Here is a 22,163-nt window from a genome sequence, read left to right on the forward strand (position 1 = left end):
CTGATGGGAAGTGTAGTCCCTGGATGGGGACAGGCCCGTGGAACGGTGTGCTTCTGTCTGCGTTTGGAGGGGACTGAGCCCCAAAGCTTCACAGGCTCCCTCGGGGAGCCCCGGCGTCTCCTCGTCCCCGCAGACTCTTGGGTTCCGGAGACTCGGTCTGGCTGGATGCTGGGGCTCCCCCTGTCTCCCCCCCCCAGCACAGCCGCGGGGCCCCCATCCGTGCCCGCGGCCCCCAACCCCGGCTCCGACCCTCGGCGGGCGGCCTGCCCCTTTAAGAGTGGCCCCGCTGACATCACGGCGGGGGTGGGGGGGTGCTGGCCCGGCTCCCGGCTCCGCGGCGGCTGCAGGACGCGGCTCCGCTCTGCGCCCGCCCGCCGCTCAGGGGACCCCCGGCCCGGGACGCCCCCTCCCGTCTCCTCCAGCCGCCCAGACCCCAGGCTGCGCCCCCACGCCTGGTCAGAGCCCCAGTCTTCATCAAGGGACCCCCAGGACCGCCCCTGCTGTCTATCTGTCTCAGGGTCTCTCCTCTCTTTCTCTGTCCCTCCCTCTTTCTCTCCCTCCTTGTCTCTCTCTCTCTACCTCAAGGTCTCTGGGCCTCAGCATCTCGCAGCCCAAAGGCCTTTGACAGTCTACCTGTCTCTCTGTGACCTCTCCACTTCCAGGAGCCTAGAATCTCTGAGCCTGGGGGAAGAGGGGGCCTGCCTAGATCCGGTCTCTGCCTCTCCATCTCTCTGTCTCTTCCAGGCCATCTCTGTGTCTCCTCCAGTCTCCACACCCGGGAGTCTCAGAATTTCACAGCCTCCGGGTCTCAGCTCTGGGCAGCCTCTCCGCCTCCCCGTGCGCCCCTGCCCCTCTCGGGCTCCCCTGCCTCTGTTTCTATTCTCTCTCGCTCCCTGCCTCCCCCATTCTCGAGGCCCATCTCCCTCCCTCCCCGCATCCTATCTCCCCCCTCCTCCTTTCCTGCCCCTCCCCTCCTCCGCAGTAGCCAATGAGCGGCCGCCGGTCCCAGCTCCCGGCGTCGTCCGCCGAGTGAGGCCGCGGGCGCGGGGGGTGGGGGGTGGGAGGCCGGGAGGGGGCCGGGACGCCGGGCTCCGGGGCGGGGGCGGGGGGCGCGGGCACCGGCGACCCCGGTGGCGGCGGCGGCGGCGGCGGCCGGGGGAAGCCGCGGGGTCGGTCATGCGGCTGCGGGGCCCGCGGCCCGGAGCGTCCGCCAAGCCCTGAGCGAGGTGAGCGCGAGGGGAGAGTCCGGGAACCAGGTTGGTGGGGGACGGGGGGTCCTCCTGAGGCGGCTGGGGGTCTGGACTAAACGGGGCTGAGTGGCTCCTGGGGATGAGATGCCCGCGATCGGACGCCCGAGTTCGGGGGGCAATGGGCGATGGAGGGATGTTTAGGCCTGAGGAACCCGGGGGGATGGAGTCCGAGGGTCCCAGAACGGGGCAACCGTACTCTCAGCCTCCGAACCTCGGAGACCGTGGGCACGGGAGAGGGTGCGGGCCGGATCCTCGAGGGAGGCGGTCCTGGTGAGGGAGGAGGGCCCGGGCCCACGAAGGGCCGGCTGTGAGTCTGAGGAGGGGTCCCCGGAAAGAGGGCGTACGTCTCCCCAGGATTGAGGGCCGATGGAGTTTGGACTTGGGGCTTGGAGAATGGGGACCCCCGGGGATCCAAAAGCCTATATCCAGGAAAGGCAGGGATAAAGAAGGATAAGAAGGAGGCTTTGGGCCTGGGGAAGGGAGGGGGGTCCCAAAGGGGGAAGGTTTGGCGGTTGGAGGCGAATGAGGAGATCGGGGCGGGCCGTTGAGAGTGTGGAGGAACCGAGTGAGGAAGGAGGGGCACCCCAAAGCGGGAGTGAGAAGGGTGCCGGTGGGCCACGTCCCAGCCGTCTGAGTCGGTGGAGCCAGTGAGGGGAGCTGAGGTCAGCTACCTGGGACGGAGGCAGCCCGCGAGACAGGGGTTCTGACGCTGGTTTCTGAGATGAGCGGACTGGAAGGAGAGCAGGCAGCTGGCGATCAAGCCCTGGAGCCATGGGGCGGGGGTCGGAGCTCCGGCGGTCTCAGACTCCTGAATCCCTCAGGAGGCGGGAGGTGGGGGGGTGGGGGGGTGGGGGGAGGTGAGGCGGGGGGGGGGGCGGGGAGGGGGGGAATCCCTAGAGGCTGGGGTTGGGGAGGGGCCCAGACAGGGATGAAGGTTGTCTCAAGCTCCAGGGTTCTTATCCGGGTGGTGTCAAGTTTAAAAAATTTCAATTTCAAGGCTCCAGGAATTCTGGTCAAGGAGAGTGGGGGCTCAAGTCTTGGCCGCATTGTTGGTGGGGGGGAGTGCTGGTTAGGGCTCTTAACCATCACAGTTAAAAAGGTGATGGAGATCGTGGTACTCAGGTAGGTTGAGGGCTCCGGTTGAGATAAGATGGGGATCCCAGTTTGAGTCCCCCAAATCATGAGACTGTGTGGTTTAGGGAGAAATTCTCAGGAAAGGGTGAGTGTGGTGGCTAAGGGATTAGGAGCACCCTGGAAGGAAATCTCCAGATTTAAGATTGGACTTTTTGAGGCCACAGCCATGAACTTGGAAGCTCTCTTGTTTTGAAGGTCCAGGGTTCGGGGGATCTGGGTTCCAGGTTGGAGGTTGAAGAGGGTCTATAATTGGAAGCCTTATCTGGGGGAGCTAGAGTCCAGGTTCTCTGGGAGGGGATTTGAGGGATCTTGTAACGAAAATGGGGATTGCAGACTTCCTGATGTGGGTTTTAGAGTTCAGAGCCCTGATTCCTATTGAACGATGGTCACTTGCTCTTAATAGGATACTGAGAGGTGGGGGTGTGGGGGGAGGATTCCCAGATCAAGGTTTTGGCATTCTGAAGTCTCTAGCCAAAACTCTGCTCCAGGTCTCTAGACCCCAATATCCTGGGAGCCAGCAGCCTGTGATGGAGTTCTAGCACCCCAGGTTCAGAGGCTTGCAGGGATTTGGGATGGTGTGGGGGATTAATGTTCTGGAATCTTGAATCTGGGTTGTCGTCCATGATTTCAGATTAGGATGCCAACTTGAGGTCAAGGCACCATACCAGAGTTAGAAAGTCAAGGTCTTGGCATTAGAATTGGACGTTAAGGGTCAAGAGAAGAGTCCAAGGACTTCTCCAGTGGTCCAGTGGCTAAGACTCTGTGCTCCCAGTGCAGGGGGCCCGGGTTCAATCCCTGGTCAGAGAACTAGATCCCATGTGCCACAACTAAGAGTTTTCAAGCTGCAACTAAGACCTAGCTCAGCCAAATAAATATATATATATATATTTTTTTTAAGATTTCAACTAGAATGGGAGGCTTGAGGTCAAGGCCAGGGTACAGGATTAGGGTCCCTGGTTAGCGACCCACTTGGGGGATTTCCGGTTCCCATTAAGAGTCAAAAAAGGGGGATCAGGGTGTCAGGTCCGGGCACGGAGTCGGGATTGGTGGCCTAGGTTAGGATTTCTAGACAAGTTACTGGTCCAAACCCTGGCTGGACTCACGGGTCAGGGCCCAGGGGGCAGATAGGAGAGAGTTCCGTTCGGGGGGTTGCTGGTTCTGACCCAGGGCCGGTGTCCCCCGTGGTTGCATGCTGTCTGGGGGACTCTAGCGGCCCCAGCGGGGCTCTCCACTGGAGCTCCCGGTCCCTCAGGCCCCGCAGGGCGCCCCCCGCCGCTGAGGATGAGTCACTGCAGCAGCCGCGCCCTGACCCTGCTGAGCAGCGTGTTCGGTGCGTGCGGCCTGCTGCTCGTGGGCATCGCCGTCAGCACGGACTACTGGCTGTACATGGAGGAGGGAACCGTGCTGCCGCAGAACCAGACCACGGAGGTCAAGATGGCGCTGCACGCTGGCCTGTGGCGAGTCTGCTTCTTTGCAGGTACAGGCCTCACCTGCCCACCAGTCAACCGTCCCTGCCTTTGCGTGGCACCTGAGAGTCCTCATCCACACTTCCCTCCCACGGGTACCCGAAACCCAGAAATCAAACCCGTGTCTCTCCTGGACAGTCACATGTCTACCTGGAGATTCTATATCTAAGGTTTGCCAGGTGGCCGCATTGCGTAAAGAATCCGCCCGCCAGTGCAGGGAGACGCAAGAGACGCGGGTTTGATCCCTGGGTCAGGAAGATCCCCTGGAGAGGGAAATGACAACCCACTTCAGGATTCTTGCCTGAAGAATCCTATGGACAGAGGAGCCTGGCGGGCTGCAGTCCATGGGGTTGCAAAGAATCAGACACGACTTAGCAGTGGAGCGCGCGTGCGCGCGCGCACACACACACACACACACACTCAATTTCTAGCGCTTTTGTCCCTGGATTCAAGAACCCGAACGATCACACAATCTCCAGGTCCCTAATCCCCAGTAACCCCCTGGAGCCCCTCGCCCCAGAGAAACAGTAATCCTAGTTCAGAACTTGTCTCCTGTACAGTTCCGTTTTTGAATGGGAAGGATAAACAATATCTATGCCTCCCAGCTACTACGGACATCTCTCATTCTAGGAATCCTTTCCCACCTCAACCCCCAGACCTTTCCCTCTTTAAGGATCCAGGAGACCTGGCCCATAACCCCTTCTTACTAGAGACTCTGGCTTCCAGCTTGTCTTCCTCCAACCAACTTGCAACTAGGGCAACTTGAAATAGGAGCTGCCAGACTCCTGCCCACACCCTTCTGTGACCCCCTAAGAGGAGCACAAATGAAGTACAGAGTAATACAGAATAGACAGACACTAATCCCCAGAACATTCCCATCCTGGGGTCTCTTGACTGTGCGTCCTGCCCCTGACCGCCCTGCCTTCTTATCTTCCCCCAGGCCGGGAAAAGGGTCGCTGCGTGGCCTCAGAATATTTCCTTGAACCAGAGATCAACTTGGTGACGGAAAACACGGAGAATATTCTGAGTGAGGGGAAGCAGGGGGATGGGAGGGTTAGGCAACCAAGGGGCAGAGTGACAGGACGGGTCCTGGGGAAAAGGTCAGGCCAGTTGGCGCTAGTGGTAAAGAACCCGCCTGCCAATGCAGGAGTCGTAAAGAGATGCGGGTTCATCCCCTGGGTCGGGAAGATCCCCTGGAGGAGGAAATGGCAACCCGCTCCAGTATTCTTACCTGGGAAATCCTTTGGACGAAGAAGCCTGGGAGGCTACAGTCCATGGGGTCGCAGAGTCTCGCACACAAGAAAAGGGATGGAGTGGAAGGGAAGCAATGCAGGCTTGAAAGCAAGCAGAGTGGGTGTGTGAGGAGGCGGGGCCAGGTCGAAGGGGGCGGAGCCTGGGAGTGGGTGGAGTCAAGGGCTAAGGGGTGGGGTCAAACCAAGGAGGTGTGGCCTGGGCGAGGGGGTGGGGCCAGCAGTGGAAGTTTCAGAAAGGGGCGAGGGGGTGCAGAGATGAGGAGGATTCAGAGGTGACCTCCGTCTTTCTTCCTACCCCTCCCCCAGAGACAGTGCGCACAGCCACCCCCTTCCCCATGGTCAGCCTCTTCCTTGTGTTCACCGCCTTCGTCATCAGCAACATTGGCCACATCCGCCCGCAGAGGACCATTCTGGCCTTCGTTTCCGGCATCTTCTTCATCCTCTCAGGTAAGCCCAAGGAAAGGACTGACAAGCTCCAGGACCATTTCAGGTGCCAGGAACCTGGGGCTCCTCTTCCAATAAGACCACCACTTCCTTGCTGGGTAATCCTGAAGGAATTGCAGAACCTCTCTGAGCCCCACTTTGCTGCTCTGTGGAATGGAGCATTTCTCAGTGAGCGTTTCTTGGGTGCTAACTGGGTGGCAGGCTCTGTTCTGATACAATAACCTTGTGAGGTAAATGCTATTAATAACCCCATTTTACAGTTATGGAAACACACACTCAGCGGAATGAAGTCATTTACTCAGGGCCATACAACCAGTGAGAGGCAGAGATGGGACTCAACCACACACATTTCGCCTCCAGAGGCTGTATTTTTAACCACTCCTGATATTTTAGCAATTAACAGTTTGCAAGGCTCTTTATGTTCTGCGCGAAGTATTACTGGAACATTTTTCAAACAGAAAAGTCGAAAGGACCCTGTGCCCACCACTTAGAGTTGATCATTACCACATCACAGGATTTGCTTTATCCTGTACCTGTCCATCTATCTTTCTACCCATCCATCCATCTATTTTATTATCATTTAAAAATGAATTTCAGAGCGAGTTGCAGGCATCAGTACTCTTGACTCTAGATTCTTTACCATGCCTGTCACTAGCTAGAGTTCAATGTTTGTTTATAGTTATCTTTTCTTTTGAGATCTAAGGCTCTTTTGCATGAGCAATCTCACAAACGTCTCATAACGTCTCTGTCCTGGAGTTATTATTAGAACTAATTTGATAAAATAGGGATACCGGGTCTTGAAATTGTGCAGGGAGTTGCCTGAGATACCAGTGTAAGCTGGTTCCCTAGGGACTCAAGTGTCCTGAGCTCCAGAGGAGAGCTCTTTCTGAAGTGTTCCCATCCTCCAAATTTTAGCTCAGTCCAGTCCAATTCAATCCAACTCAGCTCAGGTCAGGTCACCTCTGCTCTGACATACTTAACTCCATCAATCTGGCTCAACTGACCCCAATCTATTCTGACTCAGTTCTTCAGTTCAATTCGAATTACTTCAACATGATTTAATTAAACTCCGTTGGGGCCCTTTTAATTCAGTTGATATTTTATGAACAAAGCCCGATGTATGTCTTGCTCCCATTACGTCCCCTGGGGCCTGCACTCGGCCACATCTTTGGAGTCAGCTCTGCAAATAATTGGAGATGGATCTTCAAAAACCCCCTCCCCCAGCCTCCTCCCGGCTCCTCACCCAGCTTTCTCTGGGCTAAACCTCCCCCGTGCCTCCAACCTAACCTGACAAGACCTCTTCCCCAGGAAAGCAGGGTGCAACCTCCGTGCAAACTTGAATCACAGCATGCAGAGCCAGACACCAAGCTAAAATAAGACAAGTATCATATCACCATTTCAGAGTGTCAGATGGAAAAATTGTAGCCTAGAGAGACAGAAAGTGGGGCAAGGGTAGGGAGCATGGGGACTTTGATTCAACCCACCTGAAATGTTCGAAGGAAAATCCTATTGTTCGTGATTTACAGAAGTGGAAACCAAAGAGGCGATAAAGCTGATAAATGACAGTGTTGGCATTGGAATCAAGGGTGTTCTCATCCCAAAAGCCATGCTTATATCAATGCATCAGGACCTGACTTCCCAAGGTCAAGTTAAGTATCAGTTGGTGTTGTCAGGGCTGGAAATCAGGCCTCTGATGTAACAATAGAGTAATTTAGGGGCATTGAACCCCACTTCCTGAACTTCACTTTATAGACTATCGTCTATGCACCCCACCAGAGATAGCCAAGGTTGCAGCCTGTAGTGGCTGAAGGTTCATGCTGCTGTGAACCTAGAAAGACCTGGGTTAAAATCCTGCCACTTAGCCTGTGAGCCACAGCCTTCCTTTCTGGAGCTGTTGACTGGGCAGCCTTGGTCAGGGGTGGGAAAACTTTTTGCTCAGGGCCAGACAGTAAATAGTCTGGGCTTTGTTGGAGTGCCAAAGCAGCCAGAGGGGAAGCAGTGGGCCTAGCTGTGTTCCAATAATCTTATTTAAGGAGCCTGAAATTTGAATTCAACCTAGTTTTCATGGATCGTGAGATTTTATTATTCTTTTTTCTTTTTTTTTTCTGACCATTAAAAAAAAAAAATGTAAAAACCACACTTAGCTTGCAAACTGTACAAAAACAGGCAGTGGGACCAATAGTTTTCTGACCGACCCCTGGCCTAGATCATGGATGTGAAGGCCCACCACAGGGCCTGGTCTATAGCAGTAAGTGCTCAGCATGTGGTAGTTTTAAATAAATAAATGCATACTCACATACAGTCATGAATAGTAGTAGTAGCGACAGCAACCATAATAGAAAACAGTTAATTGAGTGCCACGGTTTGGGGAAGTCCTAAGTGCTTTGTGCAAATTAAGTTATTTCTTTTTCTTCACCTCATAAGGCAGATACTATTTTTATTCCCATTTTCCATTTGAGGAAGCAGAAAGCTCTCAGAAGTTCAGTTGCTCCACAGTGGAAGCGGGATTCCAGACCGGTCTTTCACCCTGGCATTCTACTGCCTCACCGCAATTAAAAGTCATAAAGACAAAGGGGATTAGAAGAGAGGAGAGGCGGGGGACTTCCCTGGTGGTCCAGTGGCTAAGACTCCATGGTCCCAGTGCTGGGGACCCGGGGTTCCATCCCTGGTCAGAGAACTAGATCCCACATGGCCAGCAACAAAGATCAAAGATCCCACACGCACATCTAAGACCCAGCTAGCTGAAAGAAAGAAAAGAAGGAAAGGGTGGAATTAGTACCAGAATCTTAGATCTTGGAATGGAATGTAGTAGTGCAACCACTTCATGTTCCCAATGAGGAAACTGAGACTTAGAAAGAGACAAGAGTTGACCAAGGTCTGGTAAATGACGATGTTGACATTCAGTTTTGGAGAAAGTGGCAGGAGGGATAGGGTGTTGATGATCCCTCAGGGTCCTGTGTTGGGAACAGATTAAAAGGAAAGAGATTGGAAATGGAGGAGGCTTATGCAGTGGTCCAGGCAGGAGCAGATAAGGTTCTAGCTGGGGAGGGAGATGGGAGGATAAAGGTGACTGGATGGCTTTGAGAAAGAAGGATGTTGACAGAAGAATCAATAGAACCAGATGACTGACTGGGTGTGATTGGTGAGAGAAGGGGGAGGAGGCTGGAGTGACATTGGTTTTCTTTTTCCAGGTCAGATGAGGCAAGCTTCCTGTGCCTGGCTCATATTAACCCCTGCTCCTCAAACATGTTCCATGTGTCTGCTCTTTCATTCATTCACTCATCAAACAGTTACAGAAACATCTTCTATGCCATGCCCTTACTGAGCACTGGTGACATGCTGAATCTTAAATGGCAATCTTCATGCAGTCAGCCACAAAACAGCTCCCAGCTGCATGCCCATCAATGCTGGTCACGCAACACTTAAATCCCTTCAGTGCCTCAATGCATTTCTATTGCACTTAGAATACATCCCAACTCCTCATGCTGACTTACAAGGTCTTACATGATTTGGCTACTGCTCAGACTTCTGGTCTCATTTTTCCTAACTCACTAACACTCTCTCCACTGCTGCACTGCCCTTGAAATGCTAATCTCAACCTCACTTTTGCAAGCATTAACCCTCCATGCTTGGAAGTCTCTTTCTCCTAATTCCCCAACTTTCCCTCTTCAGATTTTCTTTCTCTGACAATGGTACCCAATGTTGCTTTGCCCCCACTATACTACCCATCACATTCCCTATTTGATATTTGCTTTATAGCACTTATTGCTAGCGTCATCTTATTCATTTTCTGCCTGCTTCCACCGGAATGTAAACTCCAAAAGGCAGGAAGGGACTTCTCTAGTGATCCAGCAGCTAAGACGTTACACTTCCGGTGCAGGGGACCTGGGTTTGATCTTTGTCCAGGGGACTAGATCTCACATGCTGCAACTAAGAGTTCACAAGCTGCAACTAAGGAAAGAGCCCCAGTCCTGCAACTAAGACCCAGTGCAGCCAAATAAATAGATAAATAAAAGGCAGAGACATGCTCATGCTTGTATCTTCAGAGCCTAGATGAGTTGCTGGTACAAAGTCCATGATGAAATATTTGTAGAAGAGATCCTTGATAAGGAAAGTTCAAGGCATTCTGAGAAAAGGGAAGATGCTTTAAGCTGACAGAGTAGGGTGCTGGAGAGGGTGGGAGGGACCAGAATTTCAAGAGCAGGTGACATCTAAATTGATGCAGAAAGGGCGAGGGGGAGTTTTTCAAGTAAAGAGAGAAAAGTGCCTGGTACAGAGATGCAATTCACAGCATGCGTTAAGACCCTAGAAAGCGGTAAGACTGAGGTAGCCACCCGTGTAGCTCTCCATGGTCCTGAAATTCTTTGTTCTAAATCCAGGTTGTTCTATTCAGCTTGGAATGTAGGTGATTCTTGCCTTCTGTGCTCTAAGAATTCTGAGCAGATGTAGTGGAGGGGGGAGGGAGAAGGCCGGATTACAGAGAAAGGAAGAGGGAAGGAGAGAGAAAAAAGAGGGGAGGAGGAAAAAACGGGAAAGAAGGTTATTTTTAGAGAACCAGAGTCACCGTAAAATGCCCAGGAAGGAGAAAGAATGACAAGAACAGCTTCTGACATTGTTTTTAGATAACTTTCAATCATTAAAACAAAAACAAGAGCAAAAGCAACAACAGAAAGCTCCTTCTCTTCAGAAACGTTTGTTCCCTTCTCATCAACCCTGTTCCTGACTCTCTGTAGGGAGAATGTTTGTCTTTTAGATCTGAAATGTGAAATGGGCCTTGAGGTGAGACAGGAGTGTTTTGCAGGTTTTCAGATCAAAAAGAGCCTGGATAATCAGACTGAGGAGCGAATACTTTCTCCCATGGATACTAGGGTGCCGAGAAAGGATTTTGACAAGAGGAGGGCAGAGTCTGATATGGGTTTTATTTAGTTATTTAGACCAGGGATGGAACCCGGGCAACTTGCAGTGGTAGGGCAGAATCCTAACCACTGGACTGCTAGGGAACTCCCTGGTACGGGTTTTTAGAAAGAACCAGTATCTGAAACAAAACAAAAACATACAGGACTTCCCTGGCGGTCCAGAGGTTAAGACTTCACCTCCCAATGCAAGCGGTGTGGGATCGATCCCTAGCTGGGGAACTAAGATCCCACATGCCTCGAAGTGTGGCAAAAATAAGAAAAGAAAGAAACAACAGTATCTAAAATAGGGAGACGGGTTTGAAGGCAATGGAACAGGCACAGGGAATAAGCCTCAGCTGGATTAGAGGACTTGGGGACGCACAAAGGGATTTTAGATTTATGAGAGATTCAGGAAGGAAAATAGACATGATCTGATAGTTGACCATCCTTGGATGAGGGGAGTGGGATTAAAAGGACTCCCCTGGGCTTCCCAGGTGGCTCTAGTGGTAAAGAACCCACCTGCCAATGCATGTAGATGGAAGAGACGCATGTTCAATCCGTGGGTCGGGAAGATCCCCTGGAGAAGGAAATGGCAACCCACTCCAGTATTCTTGCCTGAAGAATCCCACAGACTGAGGAGCCTGGTGGGCTGCAGTCCACGGGGTCTCACCGAGTTGGACGCGACTGTAGCAACTGAGCACGCAAGCACTCTGTTTTAACTTTACCATTTGAAAGTAAGTTGCAGGCATCACTAAGCATTTTAATATGCATCTCTTAAGAGTAATGACATTTTTCTACATAACTGCAAGACCATTATTAAACCTAGAAATTTTACAATAATTCCATAATATAATCCATTCCATTTTCAAACTGTCCTCGTCATTCTAAGAATGCCTTTTATAGCTTTCCCCGCAGAAACAGGATTCAGTCTAAGTTTATGCATTGCATTTAGTTAATTTCTCTTTTAGTCTAGACTAGTTCTCATACTATATTTTTTACAACACTGACTTTTAAAATATATTTCATTATGAAAATATAGAAAGGATAGTGTGGTGTGCCATGCACCCTTCACTCAGTTTCAACAATTATCAACATATGGCGAAGCTTTTTTTAGTCAAACTTGCCATATCTCCCTTCTGCACTTCACTACAGGATTTTAAAGTCAGTCTCCAGCATTAAATCATCTTATCCACTAATATTTCAGTATATCTCTAAGAAATTAGTACTTTGTTATTTAACATAACCACACTGCCATTATCTGCCCAAATAATGAAGAATCGCTGCTTAATATAAATTAATATCTAGCCAGAGTTCAACTTACCCACTTGTCTCATAAATGCCTTTTTAAAAATTTTTACAATTAGTGTGTTGGAAACCAGGATCCAAATTCCACTTGTGCATTTAGTTGATAGATCTCTGAAGCCTCTTTTAATCTCTAATAGTCCCTCTCCTATTTTTTCTTGCCATTCATTTGAAGATATCTAGTCATTTGCCTCATGTAATCTCCACACTTTTGATCTTTCTGTTGTGTCCTTGTGTTGTGATCTTAACATGTCCATCCACTCTATGTTTTCCTGTAAAATTGTAGATCAGATCCAGGTTTGACTTTGGGGGTGGGGGAGTGGGGCAAAAATACCTCATAGATAGGCGGTGTTATTAAGTCCTACTGCATTGCATCAGTAGACATAACACTATCTGTTTGCCTCTCTTTTTGAGATGTTAAGATTAATCACTGGCTTAAGTATTATAATTTGGCTCATACCATTGTCCTTTTGAAATCTATAAGACAGGATGTCCTGTAGAACACCCCACATCCTGCCTCTGTTTGATTGTTTCCTCATGGCATCATTTGACTTCTTCCTCTTCCTTTGTATTTTCTGTAACCGGCAGTTATGTCCAAGGTAGAGACTTGATTAGATTCTAGTTAAGTAGGTTTGGTAAGATTTAGAAGTGGTGCCATATTCTTTATAGCCCATCACTTCAGGTAGCAAATAATGTCAAGTTGTTCCCACAAGGAGTGGAAAAATGTTTGCACCCCCTTGGTAAAGGGGGTGATCATTAGAGCTCTCCTTTGAAAAGGCACATTTTTCTCTTTACAATGAATAAGCCATTTGCAGGGTAACATTTTTGAATCTTCAGGGAGTGGAATTCCTGTTTGGGGACACCTGTTTCATTTAAAATTTGTTGTTTTGGCAAATTTTTAAACGTACAGAAAAGTTGCAAGAACAGCACAAAGAATTCTCATGTTCTTCAGCTGGACCAAGTTTTAACATTTTGCTACCTTTGTCTTTTTTTATTATTATTATCACTATTCATTTATTTCTGGCTGCTTTGGGTCTTCATTGTGGTGCATGGACTCCAGAGTTCATGGGCTCAGTTGCTCTAGGGCATATGGGATCATCCCCGGCCAGGGAGTGAACCTGTGTCCCTGCGTGGGAGGGTGGACTCCCAACCACTGGACCACCAGGGAAGTCCCCCACCTTTGTCTTTTTCTCTGTCTTATGTGTATATCAGTCAGCTCAGATCAGTCGCTCAGTTGTGTCTGACTCTTTGTGACCCCATGGATGCGGCACACCAGGCTTCCCTGTCCATCACCAACTCCCGGAGCTTGCTCAAACTCACGTCCATCGAGTCAGTGATGCCATCCCACCATCTCATCCTCTGTCGTCCCCTTCTCCTCCTGCCTTCAATCTTTCCCAGCATCAGGGTCTTTTCCAGTGAGTCAGTTCTTCGCATCAGGTGGCCAAAATATTGGAGTATATGTGTGTATATGGGCATATATCTATATGTTATTAATACATTATATTACCATAGATAACCACTTGAACATAAGTTGCAAACACCTCACCCTTTTAAAATTTTTTTGTTTTTTAATTTTTACAATGTTGTGCTGGTTTCTGCCATACGACAATGACAATCAACCATAATTATACATATGTCCCCTCCCTTCTGAGCCTCCCTCCTCTCCCCTCATCCCACCCTCTAGGTCATCCCAGAGCACCAGACTGGGCCCCCTGTACCACACAGCATCTTCTCACCAACTATCCATTTTACACACACTAGAAACACTTCACTCTTAAATACATCAGCATCAGATATCTCCTAAGGACAAGTATATTTCCTTTCCTAAGCATAGTACCATCATCCAATTCAGGAAGTTGAACATTTATACAGTTTTACAGCTAATACACAATCCATATTCAAATTTCATCAGTTGTCTGCACGCTGCCTTTTTTGATATTTTAAACATTTTTGGCCGTTCTCAGTCTTGGCTGCTGCTTGCAGGCTTTCTCTAGCTGTGGCGAGCCGGGGCTCCTCACTAGGTGCACAGCGCTCTCATCGCCGGGGCTGCTCCTGTTTTGGGGCATGCGCACTAGGCTCTCAGGCTTCAGTAGTTGTGATGCACCGGCTTAGTTGCTCCACAGCACCCACACTACCTTTTTTTTTTTCCCCACTGGCTGCTCCCCGGGGCCTGTGGGATCCCAGTTCCCTGACCAGGGATCGAACCCAAGCTCCCTGTAGTGGAAGAACAGAGTCTTCCCTGGTCCATCAGGGAAGTCCCCACACTGCTTTTTATGGTCCGTTTTTCCCCTGATTCAAGATCCAGGCTAGGATTCCACTCTGCATGTCCTTGATGTGTCTCTTTTCATCTTTTATATAGTTCCTATGCCTTAAAAAAAAATCTTTCATGTTGACGTTTATTTTTGAAGAATGCAACCAGTGTTTGTAAAACGCCCCACATTTTCTCCTGGAGTGGATCCAGGTTACACATTTCCAGCAGGGACACTACATAAATGAAGTGGTGGTGTGATCCCATCAGGAGGTCGGGGTGTCCGTTTGTCCCACTATTGGTAATGTTAGCTTCAGGCACTTGGTTCAAACGGTATCTTTCAGGCTCCTTGATGATAAAGGGGGCTTTCCAAAGTATCTTTGTAATTAACAGATATTCCACGAGGAGATTCTGTCATTCAGTGATTTAACAACCTCTGATGATGCTTGCCTGCAGCCTAATATCATTGTGTGCGTGCGTGCTAAGTCGCTTCAGTCATGTCTGGCTCCTGGTGACCCTATGGGCTGCAGCTGTTGCTGGGCATGGGCTTTCTCTAGTTGCAACGAGTGGGTGCTCCTCTCTAGTTGTGGAATCTCCCCAGGTCAGGGACCAAACCCGTGTCCCCTGCATGGGCAGGCGGATTCTTCACCACTAAGCCACCAGGGAAGTCCTGATCTACTTTCTCTGTCTATGGATTTGCCTATTTTGGACATTTCCTATAAATGGAAGTGTACAATATGTGGTCTTCTGCATCGAGCTTCTTTCACTTAGCATATTTTCTAGGTTCCACCATGTGGCAGTATAAATCAGCACTCCATTCCTTTTTTTGGCTGAATACTATTCCTTTATATGGCTATACCACATTTTGTTTATCCATGCAGTTGATAGACATTTGGGTTGTTTCCACGTTTTGGCTATTATGAATAATGCTGCTGCAAACATTGCTGCACAAGTTTTTGTGTGAGCATATGTTTCCAGTTCTCTCGGCTAAATACCTAGGAGTGGAATCGCTGGGTCATATGGTAATTCTATCTTTAACGCTTTGAGGAACTGCCAAATGAAATTCCTATACTTTTTACATGCCACAAAATACTCTTCTTCTGATTTTTTTTTTTCAACCACTTAATCATATAAAAGTCATTCTTAGCTAGTAGACCATACAGGAACAGGGGGTGGGCTGGATTTAGCCCTGGGTCGGGGGGGGGGGGGGTCGTTTTTTGTTAACGCCTTTCGTAGGCAGTGGAAGCAATTCAGATTTATTCTGGGTGTGATGGACACACAGATGTTTGTTTGTGTAATAGGATTCTAGGGGAAGGTGCTAATGAGGATTATGGAGATTAATTTAGGGCCAGGGATTTTACTGCCTCCTTAAGCCACCTTTAACAGATTCCTATGTGGCACAGCAGTAAAGAATCCACCTGCCAAGGCAGGAGACAGGAGACATGAGTTCAATTCCTGGGTTGGGAAGATCCCCTGGAATTGGCAACCCATTCCAGGATTCTTGCCTGGAAAATCCCATGGACAGAGAGGCCTGGTGGGCTACAGGGTTGCCAAGAGTCAGACATGACTGAGCATACACCCACTGCAAGCCACCCTTGTATGGCTACGGTTTAAAAGAAAGTTCACCTTCAAGCTTCCCTGGTGGTCAAATGGTTGACTCCAAGTTCCAGTGTACAGGGCATGGGTTCAATCCCTAGTCAGGGAACTAAGGTCCCACATGCCACTCATATAAAATATATATGTTTATTTTATATACATATATATGTTAGAAAAAGAAAGTTCAGCTTGAGGAAGTGATACTTGCCTCTTAAAAATTCTCAAATGAGACTTCTCTCCATTTTCTCCCTGTACCTCTATATTCTCAACTCTAAACAGAGATAAAAATTGTACCTACTTGAAAGTGTTATTGTGAGGTTTGAATGAGTTAATGCATATAAGACACTCAGAATGGTGCCTGGCACAGAGCAAGACCTACACAAGCAGCTGCTATTATTATTGTTGTTGTTATTGATGTTATTATCTATACAGCCTCAGTTCAGCTTCATCCTCCCCCCTGTGGGCCTATCATAGCTCCAGCATTTCTCCCCTCCAATCCCTTCCCACAACCTATCAGCCCCCAAAGGATCTTCTAACACTTCAGTCTGGCCCTGTCCTCCCTCTGCTCCCAACATTCCGTGGCTCCCTAGTGCCCTCGCCATCAATGCCAAGCTCCTCAGACTGGCATTTGAGGCTCATCATGACAATGCCCCTGCCCAACCTTCTCTGGCTTCACTTCTGGTGGCTGTGGGCCATGTTTTTTAGCTGCATGGATGGATCAGTTTAGCGTTCCCCCTCCAATTCTGGTTGGAACAATGCTAGTCCCTCTGCCTTGCCTGGGGTGGTATCAGGGTTTTCCTGCATTCTTCCCTGGGCCTCATCCTTTGGGATTTAGGACAAAATCCAGCTTCCAGGAAACTTTCCTTGACTCCTTCCACTCCTACCCCCAGGTGGCTTTGGTGCCTTTTCTAGACCTATGGATCTTTACGCTACTATTTCATCTGCAATTTTTTTAAAATTAATTTTTCTGGTGCACACACAGTATGTGTGAGATCTTTGTTCCTTGACCACGGATCAAACCAGCACCCCCTGCAATGGAAGTTTGCAGTCTTAACCACTGACCGCTAGGGAAGTCTCTGTGCTACCATTTCTCTTACAGTACTTGTCACCATGGATGTGACTGCTGGCCGGTGTCCATATTTGCCTTCCCCAACTGCGCTGTGAGCCCCTGGATGGCAGATCAGGGATGCAGGGGTGGGAGGAGGGAGGAGGAGGCTATTGATTTATCTCTAGACTCCCTGCACCCAGCCCAGGACCAGTCCACAAGGGACTTCAATTGATGGGAGCTTCCCTGGTAGCTCAGACTGCAAAGAATCCATCTGCAATGCAGGAGACCCTGGCTCAAGAAATTCCCCTGGAGAAGGGATAGGCCACCCACTCCAGTAGTCTTGGACTTCCCTGGTGGCCCAGACAGTAAAGAATCCACCTGCAATGCGGGAGACCTGGGTTCCATCCCTGAGTTGGGATGATCCTCTGGAGGGGGGCATGGCAACCCACTCCAGTATTCTTGTCTGGAGAATCCCCATGGACAGAGGAGCCTGGCGGGCTACAGTCCATGGGGTCGCAAAGAGTCCAACACGACTGAGTGACTAAGCACAGTACAGTCCAGGATAGAATGGGGTGGGGGGTGGGGGGAGAAGATGGCAGTGGGATGCAGGGGGCCTGGGGCTGGGGAAAGGGGTCTACTGCTAGTGGACCAAGGGCATCCCTCTACTCCCCCAGGCCTCTCCTTGGTGGTGGGCTTGGTTCTTTACATTTCCAGCATCAACGACGAGGTCATGAACAGGCCCAGCAGCTCGGAACAGTATTTCCACTATCGCTATGGGTGGTCTTTTGCCTTCGCAGCGTCCTCCTTCCTACTCAAAGAGGTGATGTCTGTGGGGCCCAGACTTCAGAGATTTGAATGGGGACCGGTGGCAGGGGCATGAGCGATTCCTGGGTCCAGGAGGAAGACCAGACCCTCCAGCTCCTGGGATTCCGGAGGAGAAGGGGGGTGGCCTGGACTCCCAGATATCCGGAAGGATGAAGCGGGGGACTCTGACTCCTTGGATGGGGGAGGGGGGGGCGGTGGGGAGGGAGGAGGAGGCCGGGGCCCTAATTCCTGGCTTCTGGGAAAGGAGGAAGCTGGAGGCCTGGAATCCTGGGTCCTGGGAGAGGCGGGGCTGGGGGTCTTGAGCCTTGGGGTCGGGGGTAGCCCGGGGCCAGCCTCGGGGACTCTGGTCCTGCCTTGTCACAGGGAGCCGGCGTGATGTCCGTGTACTTGTTCACCAAGCGCTACGCGGAGGAGGAGATGTACCGCCCGCACCCGGCCTTCTACCGCCCGCGTCTCAGCGACTGCTCCGACTACTCGGGCCAGTTTCTGCAGCCCGAGGCGTGGCGCCGCGGCCGCAGCCCCTCGGACATCTCCAGCGATGTGTCCATACAGATGACGCAGAACTACCCTCCCGCCATCAAGTACCCCGACCATCTCCACATCTCCACCTCGCCCTGCTGAGGCCCCGCCCCCGGAGCGCCCTGCCTCCTCCTCCTCCTCCTCCTCCTCGCGGGTCTCGTCGCGACCGCGCGGCTCCAGCGCAAGTCCTAGGGACGCCTAGTCCCGCGGGGAGGAAACTGCGCGCGCGTTAGCCCAGCCTCGCCGCCGTGGCCCCGCCCTCTCCCTGGTGCCCCGCCCAGCCGCCATAGCCCCGCCCTCTTTCCTGACCGCTGCTCTTCATTGGTCCCTTCCACTTCCAGATGACTCCTCCCCCTGGAAGACACGCCCCTTTCATCAGGCCCTGCCCCCCCCCGCCGAAAGGCTCCCAGGTTTCCGGGTTCTTTGCGCCCAGCGGCCGAGCGCGCCCACCTCCGTGCAAACCGCCCCAGTTACCTTTCGCCTCGGCCGGGGGCTCTGGGCTGGAGAGTAGGTTCTGGCAGCCGCCAGGAATGCCAAACATCCTCTTCTCCTCTCTGCCCCGGCTAGCCTTTCTCGGCCCGGTCTCACCTCCAGACCTTCGTGGTCCTCGCGTACAGTGAGTGAAGCGGGGGAGGCCCTTCCTGCTCCACCCCACACCCCCACCCCATCTCTAGGGTGGGGTGGGGGCCCGGAGGCCCCGGCTATGGTTAATCTGGCCTCACCCGCCCCCCACTGCACACACGGGAGACCCCGTTCTGTCTCACCTGCTGGACACGTCTCGGCCTTCTGAAGGCTACCTGTCTTTTCAAGGGCGCTCTTTAACGGATTTTCTCGCTCTCTCTCAGCTGACCTTGGCTTCTTTTTTCTTCCTCTGCCTCCCCTGCCTCCAGGCCTCCTCTCCACCTGCTCATCCAAAGCCCCCCTAGGTGTATCCAGCGCCCCCACGCCACGCGACAAGAATGGAGACCCTAGGGTGGAGGGAAGTCCTCCACGCCAATTCCACGCCTGTGCTCGCCTCTTCCCCCTCGAGGCCCCGTCGTGGGAGGGAGAGGCAGTAGCGGGGGTCGACACCCCCCAAACCTCGAAGTCTTCCATTTTCTGGCACCTCCCCCCTCATTGAAGTCCCCCTCCCCATCTCAGATCCCCCAACTCTGGCCTCTTTCAAGGGTCCGTCCGCCTCCTAGGACAGATGGGGGGGTTTCACCAGAAACTCACTCACTCCCTTATTAGGGGAGGAGGGGCGAGGTAGCACAGTATTGTACACGGAACCAGACAGGCCCCCTGGGTGGGAGGAGGGGGGCAGGGGAGGGACGGGGGGTTTTTAGTTTGCATCTTAGGTGGGAGGGGGGAGGGGGGACTGCAGCAGTTAACCTGTCTTTACGCAGCGATTTTTAACGAGGCTGGGGGGAGGGGGGGCTTTGGAGATGGGGGGAGGGGTGGGGTGGGGGGCCTGGCTCTGTTATTTACCGTGTATCATATGTAAATACCGACAGAAACTTCAATAAACTTTATTTCAAACACTTCTCTGCCTGTCCGGGGGTGGGGGCATTGGATACAGAGGACGAGTCTAGGTCTCTAGCGGGTATACATGTGTGTGGTGGGGGCGGGGGGGGTGCTACAGAATAAAGTTAGTTGTTTGTTAAACTGCTTAATCATCACAGTTATTAACAATCTCACTTTATGATTCAGTACATGTAAAGCGAGTAGGACAGCAAATGACACAGGTCAGGATCAATAAAAGTTAACTCTTGGTATCACTGACCAGGGCTTCCCAGGTGGTTCAGTGGTAAAGAATTCACCTGCCAATGCAGGAACTGCAGGAGACATGGATTGGGACTGATCCCTGGATTGGGAAGATCCTCTGGAGGAGGGCATGGCAACCCACTTCAGTATTCTTGCCTGGAGATTCTCATGGACAGAGGAACCTGGTGGGCTATGGTCCACGGCGTCACACAGAGTCGGAAACAACTGAGCACACAGCACGCATGATAATGACCACTTACAGAACTGTTATTACTCACTTTCTTTGCTTCGTTTTTAAAAAAGTTGTTCTTTTCTTTTGGTTGTGCCCCAGTGCATGGGGGCATCTTAGTTCTCCACCAGGACATGCTCTCTGCAGTGTCCTAACCAGCGGATGGCCAGCCAGAGCATTCCCTGCTTCATTTAATTTCCTCCCTGAGCTTGCACATTGAATTTATTGGATTCCTTTTGCAGCTGGGTCCATAGAGGTGAAATGGTTCACCCAGGGTCACATAGGTGGAAACTGGAAGAGCCGTGAGTTGGAACTAGGTTCTTCTGGTTCCAAAAATTAAGCTTCCTTTCTTTTGCACCAAGGAGCAGGGGCTTTTCCTAATGCTTGGTGACACTATGGAGAGATAACTACTATCATTTATTGTATCTACTATGTATGGGAAGCCACACACTTCGCTGCCATCCATGATCTCAGGAGACGTTCCCAGAAGCCCTTTAGGTAGGGCACAGACACACACATTTTACAGGTGATGGAGGGAGGCTCAGAGCGGATTCCAAGGTCTGTGATCCCACCTACTACACTGAGGGATTGCAAACATCCTAAATGCTTGATAAGCTTATTCTTGAAATACACTGAAAAAGAAACACAGTTCTAGCACTTGGATTCCTCGTCTCTCCTAGATTTAGCCTCTAGGGGACAATCAGAACAGCTTCTGCAGCCTCTACGACATCCTACAATGGCCACGACCCCATTGATCAAGCTGCCATTAGGTGTCAGATGCTGTGCGGAGCCCTTTTCATTTATCAGCTCACTGGTTTCTCCCAGACATCCTCTAAGCAAGGCATTCCAAAGAGCCCCATTTTGAGGATGGGGAAACTGAGACTCTGGGAGGTAAGGTCACCCAGCTGGAAGGATGCAAAGGAGCATTCACACCCAGTTCTGCCAAATTCCAGCATCTACCCTAGCAGCTGCTATATTTTACTTCGAATTTGATGCAAACTCATTCTGTGACCTTGAGCGAGTCTTTTAATCTCTGGGGCTTCGGTTTCTTTTTCTGTTAAAAAAAAAAAAAAAAAAGAGGAGGGGGGTGGGGTAGCAGAACTCCAAATCCCGAAATCCCTCGGGAACAGAGACAGTGGTGGGGGTAGGTTAGCAGGAGAGAATTAAGAGTCAGCAGGATCAGACTCCCTGAGGGAAATACTCTGAGTCATTTTCAATGATTTCAGGAATTTCTGGAGGTCATGCTCAAGAATTGGGAATGGCAAATGCATTTTGGCTTCTTCGTCAAGATGAATTGATTCCTAATGGCCACTTGGAAGCACAGTGTTGAGAAGGATCTGCTCAGTGGGAAAGACTGTCCCCCATCGATTGGTACTGTCTGCCATCCTGTTCGTTTCGTGCTGTCTGTCTTGCGAGCAGGATTAGCAGTTGTGGTGCAAGTGCTGAGGTATCTGCTGAGTTTTGTCTGGAACTTAACAACAACAAGTCCATGTTTGTTAAAATAAAAAATTAAGTTAATGTTTTTGGTGGTTCAAATTTTACATTTCAAAAATACAGTAGGATTCCATATAGATTTATTTTTTTGGAAGGAATACTGTGAAAAGCCTGTCCTACTTCTGACTTCTTGGCATCCAGAAATACCCTTTGCCCTAAGGTATTATCATCTTTTACTGTATAATTTCGGGAACACTACATGCATATTTAAGCATATATATTGTTGTTGTTGTTTAGTTGCTCAGTCATGTCTGACTCTTTTGTGACACCATGAACTGCAGGCTGCCAGCTTCATCTATCCATAGGATTTCCCAGGCAAGAATACCAGACCAGGTTGCCATTTCCTTCTCCAGCAGAATCTTCCTGACCCAGGGATCAAACCAGCATCTCATGCTTTGCAGGCAGATTCTTTACCACTGAGCCGCCAGGGAGTGTTTTGAGCCCTCATACAGGTAAATCTGTGGGCTAGTGGTAAAGAACCCACCTGCCAATGCAGGACACCCAAGAGACATGGGTTTGATGCCTGGGTTGGGAAGATCTCCTGGAGTAGGAAATGGCAGCCCACTCCAGTATTCTTGCCTGGAAAATTCCATGGACAGAGGAGCCTGGTGGCTACAGTCCATGTGGTTGCAAAGGGTTGGATACAGCTGGGCTGAGTGACTGAGCACAAGTATTCACAACAGTTATTTTTCACTAAATAAGTTTATTTATGCTAGC

The 22,163-nt window shown here is 50.7% G+C and overlaps 1 protein-coding gene across 2 annotated transcripts; it reads left to right on the forward strand.

The window, feature by feature from the left end:
- Window positions 1–344: 344 nt before the first annotated feature.
- CACNG7 (calcium voltage-gated channel auxiliary subunit gamma 7) lies at window positions 345–19,500 on the forward strand. 2 transcript variants are annotated; one of them, XM_043900135.1, is made up of 6 exons: window positions 345–1,226; window positions 3,595–3,861; window positions 4,791–4,877; window positions 5,410–5,550; window positions 17,311–17,456; window positions 17,825–19,500. In XM_043900135.1, the coding sequence occupies exons 2-6, from the start codon at window positions 3,666–3,668 to the stop codon at window positions 18,080–18,082; spliced, it is 828 nt and encodes a 275-aa protein (XP_043756070.1). In that variant the 5' UTR covers window positions 345–1,226; window positions 3,595–3,665; the 3' UTR covers window positions 18,083–19,500. The 2 variants fall into 2 exon arrangements, with proteins under 2 accessions (XP_043756070.1, XP_043756067.1); XM_043900132.1 differs by having other exon boundaries at window positions 347–1,226; window positions 3,637–3,861.
- The last annotated feature ends 2,663 nt before the right edge of the window (window positions 19,501–22,163 follow it).

The sequence above is a fragment of the Cervus elaphus genome, chromosome 4 (assembly GCF_910594005.1).
Source record: "Cervus elaphus chromosome 4, mCerEla1.1, whole genome shotgun sequence".
NCBI classification, from domain to species: Eukaryota; Metazoa; Chordata; class Mammalia; order Artiodactyla; family Cervidae; genus Cervus; species Cervus elaphus.